Consider the following 12,707-nt stretch of genomic DNA (forward strand, 5'->3'; position numbering starts at 1 on the left):
GGAAAGCCAAAAAAACAAATAACTGGGTACTAGATCAAATCAAGGCTGAATTCTCCTTAGAAGCTAAAATGGCAAAACTGAGGCTGTCATACATACTTTGGTCACGTTATGATAAGCCAAGATTCTCTGGAAAAGTCAAAAAGGCTAGGAAAAGTGGACGGCAGTAGGAAAAGAGGAAGACCAAAAATGAGATGGGTTGACTCAATAAAAGAAGCCACATCCTCCAGTTTGCAGGATCTGAGCAAGTCTGTTAATGATAGGATGTTTTGGAGGTCTTTCATTCATAGGGTTGCCATAGGTCAGAGGCGACTTAATGGCATATAACACGTATATTTTCCTCATATTTTACAAGGCTCAACTTCTGAAAGCCAACAAGCATCTATCCCATTTCTCGAAGCCAATATATTCAGGCACCACACACTCTAGTTTTAATATGCTGAAATTATCCCCAGGTAAGAAAAAAATGTACGGCAAAGCAAATCAAACACAATATCCACTGTAAAGTGTCGTGGTCAGAAAAACAAAGCTTCCTGATACATGAACTTCTCCTTATAGAAGGAAAATGTTCTAGAATCACATCCCCCTCTCATTAGTAAACTAAGACAGAAAAGAGGCAAAGGAGGCAGAACATCAGCCTACAAAGGAAAGGAAAGTCAGCTGGGACGTTGCGTGCCGAGATTCGCTTGACCATTTATCTAACAGCTGGAGTGGCTGGTGCAGACAGAACCGAACCAAAACTATTCATGACAATCTGTGACAACAAAAGCATTCTCAAAAGAAATTCTGTCTTTATGTAGCTAAAAGTGAAACCAGGGAAGATACCCTTCAGACGCTGCTGGGATGCCAGACTTGGTCTGCTCCGTTTGGAAGTTCTAACCTTCAATACTGCGGCCCCTGCCTTTTGCAAAGCTGATCATGACTGGCCGCGCTTAATCCTAGGGAAACACACAGGGAATGCAGACCACGCCATCCTCCAATACTTGCTCCAGCCTCCAGAAGAAGACCATATTTGGATGGCAGGGCCTAAGGGGGCAAAACCAGCTATTGCCAGAATAGCCCCGGGTTGGCAGCAGTAACAGCAAAGGGACTGCGTGGGAGGCCTGGCCTCCCTCCATTCCTCAGCACAAATGCCTTGCCTTCCTCCTCACTTACTGCTCTCTTCAGACCCTACATGTTCTTCCTCTGTCCTTTGTCCCTCAACTCAGTTCCCCTTCTTTCCCCTGCTTGCCCCTATACCTCAAACACAGGCTGCACAGGCTGCATTTCTGGCTCATTTTGTGCCTTTACAGGATGAGAGGCAACACTGATACCTCGAGTGGGCTGGGAGGGCACTGCCACATGATGCAGTGAAGGCTTTTAAAACAAAGGGTCTGACCAGTTCACTGGGGTAGGTGGGGGTGACTTCACAGCGTGACTTGAGCCTTAGGCGTTGTCTTCTCCTCTCTGCAGGGCTGCAAGAGGAAGGCAAATGAGCAAGGGAAGGTCTCCAGGAGGCCGGGCCAGGCAACCTAGAAGGGGCCAAAGGATAAGGAGAGGGAGGAGGAAAAGTGTGGGAATAAGACCAGTAGAAAGATGAGAGGAGCAAGGAAGAGGAAAGATATCCCAAGGGGGACAGCTGGCAGCATGCATGCCACCTTGGATCAGCGTGTGAGGTCCTCTGGAGCTGGACCAGAGGAGTGGAAAGGAGGCACATCCATGCATGGAAACATGGCTCTAAATGGTTTAAAGGGAAAGGACTGGGATCCGTAGCTAAGATAACCTTCGTGTGCCGCTCCTATGTTTTTTATAGGAAAAGCCACGTACATGCTGATTAATGGAGCAGGAGTTTACCACGCATGCCCACCTCCTTCACCAACTGGGTGCTGCTCATGCAGTTGCCAACTCTTCTCCCCTGATGAATACAGGCCGAATCATGTGTCCGTACTTTGGCTCTTACTGATTTACTCTGGCAGTGAGAAACCACAGCTTTATCGTTCTGAAATCTTGTATAGCTCTACCCTTCCACAAAAGGAAGGTTCTTCATGCCTGATTTCATACTCCCGGGACAAACTTTCTTGATTTCATAACAGACAGAACATTTAGAATACATAATAGCAAAAGGCTGAAAAACAGACTATGGGAACAGAGCCATATGACCCTCCTCCAATCCAGTATCTTGTGTGAAAACATTTTGGAAACTTACTCAACCAGAACATAGATCATCCAACCAATAGGCATGTTCACACAAAATCATTATTTTGTATAGTTCCAGAGGGCGGCCAACAGACTATATGGCATCCTAGGCACAGTTCTGCATCTATGATCCCCCAAACATGCTGTCCACAGGCACCCTGGCTCCCATCAATATGTGGCACCCAATCTTCCTTTGCTCCGTTCACAGTCCTTCCTTTTCTACTCTCCATTATCACTTTTTACATTCCGTCATTCCCCTTTTTCTACGCTTCTTGCTTATTTTGGCCACCTCACCTTCCACTCCTACCTTAACACTATTCTCCACTCGGACAGAGGAAAAAGAGCATCAAATTCTAGCCAACTTCCACAAGTTGGGATGGTTGTCTCAGCTTCTAGTGCAACAGGGACCTAAGCTCACAACTTGACTCCACTGTCCTGAAACTCCTTTGCCACAACAACTCCTCTACTACGAAAAGGAAAGGGGAGGGGGATAGGAAACCTCTCTGCAAGAAGTATATACATGAACCAGAACTGATCGGGAAAAAGGAGAAGGATGGGAAAGACAGCAAAGGATTTTGCTCTCCCCGTCTCAACCAAGCCAACCTCTGGCCCAAATCACCTCTGATATCCAGAATACCTTCACAGAGAAATCCAATAAAATCTGCTTTCCACATGCTTATTGGCTTCTGAATCCTCAATCCCCCATTGTAGAGGGTACCAAAAGCTATCCTCTACAATTGTTTTTCAACAGCTTTGAAAGCTCAGACAATTGCACTATTACCTGGATATTTTCTTAGAATTACAAAAACTTCAAGCCTCTATTTCCCTCTGCCCCCCACAAATGTTTCAATTAACTAAACCATTATTATAAAAATGTACATGGAGAAGCTTCGGATTCCCCATGATAGCCGACGGGAGCTTTTTTCAGATTCCAAAAAAAGCTCCCAGTCTCAGCAAGGTTAAGGACCTCTATTTTTCCTCCATAATGTTCTACCTTTATACAACCCACCAGAGCTTCTCCACAGTTCTATTATTTTTAACCCTCTGCTTCAAGCTTCAGAGGGGTAGGCGTGTTAGTCTGCTGCAAGCCGAAAGAGCCAAGAGTCTTATGGCACTTTGGAGACTCACCAGTGTATTGTGACAGAAGCTTTTGTAAGCCGACACCCATGTCATGAAATGCATTTGTCAAATGCTAACCTGTATTTCATGTTTGACATGATTAAATTAAAGGGCATGAAATTTGGCATGGCTGGTATACTTATGCAGAATTTGGAACCCTCGTGAAAGAAAAAGTCATCTGTTCTGCAGACGTGGATCTACTTAGATGCACAGGTGGCATTCATGCCACCAATGGCACAAGGAGCAGAGGTCTGCGGCTCCAATGGACAGCCGCGGAGCCCAGGACGGGACTGTGGAAGAGTCAGGACCTGCCCCTCGCACTATGCCGCACCTGATTTAGAAGAGGCAAAACAGCAGCTTGATGTGTGTGGGGCGGGGAGCAACACAGCACATGCCACACTTACCAAGAAGACTGGCCAGTGGCCACCCACTGGTCAATATTGAATACAATAAGGGCTCGTACCATCCCCCCACCCCTCACTCCATTCTTTCTGGGTAGACTCCTGAGGATAAGGACAAATGGAGCTGAAATCCAACTTCACTGGCTGACAGGAGGGGAGGGACGTGGGCTCTCAGTAAAGACCAAAGGGTCTCTGTGAGCTCACAGAAATACTGTTAAGCATCAAAGATAAAGAACATTCTGGGCAGTGTTAATTTCAAACAGATGGGGTTACAAACACATGAAATCTACATACGGACTATTGCTAAGAGACATCTACAGAGTGACAAAAGTGAGATGCGTTTAGAACTTAAAAGGATGACGAGATGAGACATAAAACAAAGGGGAAACTAAGGCAAACAGCTTGGCTTCCTCTCTTCAAAACAAGGGCTGCCATGAAGAGAACATATAGTTACCTGCATCCATATCTGCAAAGAATGGAACAGCCAGTAAGGAAAAGAAGGAACCAGAAATTCAGTGTCTCAGTGGGATTTAAAAGTTCATAAGGAGAATAAAAATAATCAGGATATTAATTTTAGTGAATGTTACCTTAATACGATGATGTTATGATTCATACAATCACAAAGTTGTGAGTTATTCATCTGAATTCAATTTAAAATCCTACGTACGTTTCAGCAACACATTGTTTCTACAGGTTCATTTTTAATAATCCTCTCTAGTTTAGCAGAATAAGTCATAATAAGTCATAATAATAGGCAAGAAGTGGTATTGAAATTATATCTCAGAAGTCTTCAGTGCCACCACATGAAATACTAACAACACAGTGCAATTATAACTATTCTGACAAGCAGCTTAGAATAAGTCAATTTTGCAAACAGATTAGGGAAATTGCTCATTTGGGTAAAGAATTTAAAAACAAAACAGGGGAGGAGGAAGAAACTCCCCCCCCTCCCCATATTCTTCTGGGGACTGCTAGCTTTCTAAACAGAGCTCTTGTGACAAGATGTGGTCTCTGAAACAATGTAAGGTATCAGCTTACTTGTTTGCTCCTTTTAAAGATTATGTTAAGGCGTGCATTTAAAGTTTTACTTTTTATTTAACTTATCGCTAACAAGATATCCTGAATAACTGGAATCTGTGTACTAATATAGTGCAGCCGACTACCACTAACTGCCCGTGTACAGAATTAAGAACGGCCGTAAGAACATGCTTCCAAGAGAGGGTTAGTTGGTGTACCTTCTGGCGATTCCTCCTGGACATAGGTTCCAGTCAGATACCGATGTACAAGGGCAGATTTCCCACTAGCTAGATTTCCCACAATGCCCTGTGAAAATAAAGAGACAAGTTTTAAATTTAAATTGTTTTAAATTTAAATTAAGCATAAAATCTCAATATGCAATTTAATAATGCTTTAAGAAGATAATAGAAAAGTTGATCAAAAAGACATCTGCAACATATACATTACTTCAAATGATAACCTAATAATAAACTGAATCTCTGGATCTATGGATATTTAAACGAAATCTTGCCCACCCACACCAAAAACAGAAGTTCACAGCAATCACGTTCACTGCTAGCAATAAATATTTACTACAAGCAAAAAGCTCCAATTTAAGAGCTAAAATAAAGGTGATGGCAAACCCGTGACCACCACAGGTTCGCTGCTGCCATTTTAAAGTGTTTTAAAATGCCACAGAGCAGAGCTCTCCCCTACCCCATAACACACCCTACATCTTTTAAAGTGCCCCCAAAACAGCTTGTTCTGCACTTTAAAAGGTGCAGGATGGGGAGTTCTCTGTCATTTTTAAAAAAGCATTTAAAAACACTTTAAAATGGTGAGAATGAATCCACAGTGGTAGGGTTGCCAGGTAACCCAACCTCCTAGGCAGGATGTCAGAGGCCCAGCACCTACCTTCACCTTTTCCCTTCGCATACACTCCCGGCCTGCACAACGACATCACTTTCAGGAAGTGACATCACTGCGCGGATAACGCTCCTGTGGCCATAGGCAAAATTAGCCTTTTTGCTAAAAAGATTTTAAAAATTGTATTCATGTGTATAAATTAATGTTGCAATTTATGGAAGATTGCAGAACAAACTAAAGTTATGCCATATATATTTATTTTATTATTATTATATTTTTTAAATAAAACATGGTATCTGCAACTAACGACATAAAAGTAATTTTTAAAAATCTTCTGAATAATTAAATAAATATTTAAAATGCTACAAATGATCTATAAACTCTGAGTACATAATAAGAGTTGCTTCTTCATACAGCTATTTCTGAACACAACACAATCCTTCAAGGAGGCTTACGTTTAACACAGGAACTCATGAAAGCTCCCTGTAACTGAGCCCCTGAGAGCAGGAATGACATTGTTAAATTTAGTATGTGTGTATGAGGACAGATAATGGAAACAGTCATTTTATAACTATTTTTAAATGAACTGTACAAAAGTAGATTTGTGCTGCAATGCTCAGAGAAATTCTTAACCACTATGGCAGAGAGTCAAGAGGAAAAAGAGAAAGCAAATATACCTCTGTGACAACCGTACTATCAACCCCTCTAGAGAGCAAACATAGAAAGGGCAATAATCCACATGAAAATCAAGAATCCCAAATCCTGGCAGAAACTTCTGTCAAGTTTTGAAGTAACATAATGACTACAACTGACACGTCTAAGCAGAGGAAAAGTAGCCCAAGAACCTGAAGGCCAAAGCTCATCTCTCTGAGCCATTTTAGTGCCACTGTTGGCATGTTTTTGAATAAGGCTTTCTCAGAGATAACGCCAAAGAAAAACAAGTCTATTAAAATTGTCCCCTCTCCCTCTCTTTTTAATCATCAATGATAGAGCATGAAGAATTTGAATGTCTGAGGCAGAAAAAAACCAAAGCAACTGACCAAAAAAAGAGTAACTTTTAGAGCAAGATGTTGTCCTAATTCCATAGTAATGAAGAGAGAACTGAGGTAAAGAAGTGCTCCCCTTAGAGTTGCTAGCCTCCAGTTGGTAGCTGGAGATCTCCCGGAATTACAACTGATCTCCAGGCAACAGAGACCAGTTTTCCCTGGAGAAAATGGCTGCTCTGAAGGGTAAACTCTATGGCATTATACCCCACTGAGGCCCCTCCTCTCCTCAAACCTTGCCCTCTCCAGGCTCCACCCCCCCCAAATCTCCAGGAATTTCCCAGTCTGGACCTGGCAACCCTAGCTCAGTTTTGGCGGGAAAATATGGGCCCAGGTGAGGGAGGGGTGAGCAATTTTCTAGCTATGAAAAGCTATGGAAGTCTTTTCCTCATTCAACCTGTGCAGTTCTAGTTTGGGATTATACAGAAGCCATGATGATGAAGAAAGAAAATACAAGTATCCAATTAAATGTCTATTTTTCAAAAAAAAATAGCCAAATGCTGCCCAATTATAAGTGAAAAATAATACCTCGACGCTGAATGGTCACAATGAACTGGGATTGGGGGAGGGGGCATCGGTGTATACATGGCCGTTTCAGATCACGCCCCAGTCATATTGATCAACTCCTCACCAAAGGTTTGAAACCTTGTTATGGTGAGCCCAAAGTTTCATTAAGAATCTGAAAGCTCAAATGAAAGAACCCCTTCTATTCAATGAAACATTAGTGAAGTGCACTCTAAGGCATAGTCAAGGTGTATGTCATAGGCTGATGGCAGTGCATGCTCTGATAACAAAAGAGGGGGAAGGACAGAGCTGGAGCTCTCCAAAAACTTGAGACATCCAGGCTTCCTTTCATGCATAACCTAAGCACCCTCCAACCATAAATGTCAGTGATAACTTCAAATATGAAATAAGCTACATTCACAGCAGGTAGCAATTTTACCTCACCCGCATAAAACAACCTTATTGAGAAAAATAACCTCAAGATTAAAAAACTGTAATTGGGAAGCCAGGGTGGTGCAGAAGTTCATATCGCCACTCTGCCATGGAAGCTTGCTGGGTGACCTGGGACCAGTCACACACCTGAAGTTGAAAAGGTACTTTTACCTCAGCCCACATGCAGGGCATGCTCCTGACAGGCTATGCCTTAAGTGGAACACAAGAGCCAGATTGCAAATACAAGCCTCAAACAATGGAACAGAACGCTAAAAAAATCCAACTAACAATTCTCTTTGGATCTGGACTGATGGACAATACTAAACATCAGAGAGATGGTTCTATCGATTTGAGACTACTGTACGTGATCTGACACACTCACATGATGGCCTTCTGGTGGGAAGGACAGAAGCATGTCAACTGTATTCTGAATTTCTCTCTCCTATTCTGTGTTGCAAACATAATACTATGCGGCGTTCATGAGATCTGGAGCCTTATGTCCAAGCCCCCTCCCAAAGTCAGTGTTTTAAGGCAACTACTGTAGTTAACACTTTACTCTCCAGAAAAGGAAAGTTACACAACCTCCACCCACAAATTAGCAGTTAAATAAAAGCTAGGCATATGGAAGATTTAAAGTATTTGGTCAGCATGTTTAGAAAGATGTGCAATTTAATACTGAATGTACTTGAGGTGAATTACACGTCTTCCCTCTTTCCCCAACTCCTACACCTACTCTCTTCTCCTTTCCCACATGGTTGCTTTGGGAATAGCTGGGCAGGAGGGTGAATGGAAGTTTGGGGCGGGGTTTTAATATTTTTCAGTTTACAACTTGTTATACAAATTTTACTTTGAACTTTAAATCTTAAAATAATGCAGGAGAGCGGCTCACGGTCCAGCCACTTACAGCCAGCCCCTGACTGAACTGTTCTTCTCATATCCCTATTTTGCTCATTCAACAAAAATTCACACAGTCTACAGCTAAGGGACAGGAAATGCCTCACAACGTGAGGTTCCACACAACACACACTACTGGCAACTGTTTGCCAAGCATCTGAAGTGAAATCCCTCCCTGGCAGCACTTTTCTGAAAGTAAGACCCATTGAATAAAATGGGACTTACATCCAAGTAGACCTGCTTAGACCTGCTCCCAATGTCTCCAAAGTACAGCCACTTACTGCTTACAGTTCCTTCTGTAAACAAAAAAAGTAGCTAGTGTATAAAACAACCTCAGAAAAATAACCACTTATTTTGAGAACCGGAGAAGCCTTTCACATGAGGTAATGCTATTAGATGTGACTGCGATTTTTTTTTTACCCTCCTCAACAATATAAATGTACTGGGGATCCTGAGGTAAAAAAAGTACCTCGTGGGTTTCTTCAGAAAACACAGGTCAAGGGAAGCATTGTTAAATCCCCTGGAGAGATACAGCCCCTCCCTCATTTCACAGAAAAAGGACCTAGCAATATTCCACAGAACTGGGATGAGCTATTAAATATGTAAAGAGAGAGAAAGCAACCTCACAAAAAAAATCCATTCCACCTTAGGCAAAACGTGTGTAACCAAGGCTTCCAAAACAGGCTTTGGAAGCCATGAAAGGCACCTATTTCAACCACCAGAAACCAGTGCACGTTCATGTGCGTGCGTTCATACACGTGTGGGACATTTTATTACCCTGATATATACTGGAATTTGGCTCAGGGTAAACATCCAAATACAATATGTGCAGGTTTTTTCACAATGCTATTATTAACAGTAACGTGTCTTGAGGTGAAGAATCAAACAATCGATAGCACAGCAGCACCTAGGCAGGAAAAGATTTAATTGCAACCACATCAGAGGCCTGGAACAATATTGATGTTATTTGTTACCAGAATTATCTTTTCCAGTATCTTGTGGACCCTTTCAACGTAACTTGGCATTACAAACACCAATACTAAATAGGAATTTATAATTAAAACGTTGGCTTACGAGAAAAATGGTATTTGAGACTAAGCATAAATCAGGGAATCAAATTAAATTTATCTTCTTGTTTTTCTCCCTGGCCTGAACCTTAAATCCTTGGACTCTACTAAGAACAGGATCAATTCAGAACAAGGATTTAGAGAACACCAAATGCAACAGTACAGTCATTGGTTCCCACCTGAACAGACCAGAAGCACATCAAACCAACAACAGGAAAGATTTTCATCCATTTTTAAGTCCCACAACTTCAAAACTCTGCCATCTTCCAAAGCCAAGAAGCAAGAGGCAAGCGAAGAGTTGGATCCTGCAATCCATCAGTAGAAAGCGATGATTGTCACCAGTCTTCCAGTTTTCCCTGCCCCACAATAGCCATTTCTGACCCCAGGAAAATTTATTTCTGGGTTTGTGGGATGATAGCCACATAGGATGAGAGGCAGCATTGGGGAAGATGAAGGAGCAAAAATTGTTCTCCTCTTGCCTCTTCTATAAGTAGAGCTTGGCAGGGCTTTTTTCTGGGAAAAGAGGTGGAAAAGAGGTGTGGTAGAACTCAGGACCACACAATGACATCACTTTGGGTCAGCTGGAACAAGGGGGGAGTTTTTAAAAGTTTAAATCGCCCTTGGTGAAAATGGTCACATGGCTGGTGGCCCCGCCCCCTGATCTCCAGACAGAGGGGAGTTTAGATTGCTCTCCGTGCCAGGGGGGCCACCAGCCATGTGACCATTTTCAAGAGGTGCCAGAACTCCGTTCCACCGCGTTCCCGCTGAAAAAAAGCCCTAGAGCTAGGCTAGCAGAAGAGGAGAAAGGGTCTTGAGATTCCAGAAACGAACCTGACCAGGGCTAGCAAAGACTGGGGGGGAGAGGAAAGCCAGGAAAAATTGGCAGTCCTTGCACAGTCCTTGTGCTGGATCCAACCCAGAGGTCTATTGCTTCATGACTTCAGTACTTAATATCAGAATAAAGATGAACAGCCTTGCTTGTGGAGGAAAAGACTGCAGAATTTTGCCTCCGCTCCAATGCCTGGCTTGAGGCCATTTAAAACTAATTTCTGACCCAAGGGGAAAAGATTTTTTTTTCCAGAATTCTGATTCAGTGCATATTGAAGGCTGTTTGCCTGTACACAGTAGCTGGCTGGGTCCCCTTACAAACAGACTACATATCTCATGTTTTCATAGCTAATGATATTTCAGTGGTGAGACAAAACAAATCTTTCATTTGAAGTATCAACGTATATTAGTTCAAAGTATTTATTCAAAACGGAAGAGGAAGCGCAGATGCTGAAAGGTTACTTACCACTTTGAGTTCCGGCACAGAACGACTTAGTGTCCATTCCTGGCTATTTACAAAGGCATCTGTAAAATTGAACATTTTTTATAAAGCATTTTTAACAATACAACTCTATTAAGTTTTCCTATAAGTGACATCCTGACATGAAAAAGTAAGCCATGGATCCAAACTATTTAACAATAAAGACTGTGCACTCCTGCCCCAGAGATAAGCTCACATTTCTGAAATGAGCCAACATATAATTAAAAGGAATCCTTACAGAGGCTGTTGAAAGCTGCTCAGGTTTTGTCCTAAGCTTGAAGCCCAAGTATTTAGAACACCCGCGAAGAGATCACATCTCAAAGATGCTTGGAGCAGTTAACTGTACAGAGTAGTTTCCATCATTACAACAGGACAAAACTAGAAAAGACTGGCCGCCCCTTGGCATCCAAAGTCCCTCCTTCCACAAAGTGCCAGGAGGATAAGTGGATTTTAGGAGACTGGAGGACTGCCCATAAAACCTGTCTCTTTCCTACCTGAAACTGCTTGCACCCGCATCAAAGGGAAAGGGGGTTATGACAGAATGGTGGTGGCTTCACCCAGGTTCCAGCCAGGTCACAGCGCTGGCATGACAGTACTAAGAACACCCTTGTCTCTAGGCCTCGCTTTCCAGTGGCACACAAACCACTCTATTATGGCAGCTTTCTTTTGCTACCACGCTTACCAGAGCCAGTGCGCCACGTTTACCACAGCTGTAGTGGTTAAGAGCGGCAGGACTCTAATCTGGAGAACCGGGTTTCATTCCCCATTCCTCCGCTTGAAGCCAACTGGGTGACCTTGGGTCAGTCACAGCTCTCTCAGAGCTCTCTCAGCCCCACCCACCTCACAGGTTGTGAGGATAATAATAACACACTTTGTAAACTGCTCTGAGTGGGTGTTAAGTTGTCCTGAAGGGCAGTATATAAAAGAATGTTATTGTTGTTATTATTAAACCCTGCGTATTCTCAAACTTCCTCCTCAATTTTCTTAATTCTTTGAGGACAGCAGCAAAAGGCCTGAAGTATCTGATAAATGAGCCCCTCCCCAATTGCCATTTTACGCCGATTATTTGTACCAGAACGCTGACCTGGATTGCCCAGGATAGCCTGATCATGTCAGATCTCAGAAGCTAAGCAGGGTTTGCCCTGGTTAGGACATGGATGGACCACCACCAAGGAAGTCTAGGGTTGCTGTGCAGATGAGGCAATGGCAAGCCACCACTGAATGTCTTTTGCCTTGAAAACTCCACAGGGTTAAATAGCTGCAACTTGATAGCACTTTACACACACATTTGTACCAGAACATTACACGGGAAGCATCTTTATTCTCAACTACCTGATTAAGGAAAGCATCCCTTCGCAATGTAACAAAATGAAACAAGACACTAATCCATGTAACCCTTAAACTCAGTGACACTATGGTTATTTCTACCACAAAAAGCCTTTTCCTTGGATACTGAATTCTTTCGCATTCCCAACCAGCCATAGTTTGTAGTTTTATCTTCCAATTTCAGATCCATGGGGGGTAGAGGGAAACAAGACCCAAAAGACATCCAAGATTCATTCCCCAAACAATAAATCATGGCTTGCCCTTGGATCTAAATGCATCCTATTATGCCCTGATAAAAGCTTCCATGAATACAAGCCATCAAAAAAGACATTAATGAAAAATGTGTTAAAACTCTTTAAATGACACTGTGGCTTAAGATACAATTTCTTTTTTCTCCCTTAAGATATTCATTAAATCAACATTGGGTGGACTACATACAAACCTACTTGAAATGTATGGAAAACTGCATCGGTAGACATGCTAGTCCATAGAAAAGATTTAAATACCGCAATAGTTCAAGATATTTTGGTTGGTACTAATAACAGGGCATCATGTAATGAAAAACTTTTCTGTAGCA

At 42.5% G+C, this 12,707-nt stretch overlaps 1 protein-coding gene across 3 annotated transcripts in view; it reads right to left on the bottom strand.

The window, feature by feature from the left end:
• Nucleotides 1-12,707, bottom strand: part of AGAP1 (ArfGAP with GTPase domain, ankyrin repeat and PH domain 1) — a 411,275-nt gene that overhangs the window by 360,436 nt on the left and 38,132 nt on the right. For 2 of the 3 annotated variants that reach the window (XM_054974599.1, XM_054974592.1), the window contains exons 2-3: nt 10,790-10,848; nt 4,928-5,015 (exon numbers count right to left, since the gene is read on the bottom strand). In XM_054974599.1, coding sequence (XP_054830574.1) covers nt 4,928-5,015; nt 10,790-10,848 — 147 coding nt within the window. Of the gene's footprint in view, nt 1-4,927; nt 5,016-8,653; nt 8,664-10,789; nt 10,849-12,707 lie in introns of those variants that run through there. The other variant, XM_054974609.1, reaches the window with a different exon arrangement.

Source organism: Eublepharis macularius, chromosome 1, assembly GCF_028583425.1.
Source record: "Eublepharis macularius isolate TG4126 chromosome 1, MPM_Emac_v1.0, whole genome shotgun sequence".
Lineage (NCBI taxonomy): Eukaryota > Metazoa > Chordata > Lepidosauria > Squamata > Eublepharidae > Eublepharis > Eublepharis macularius.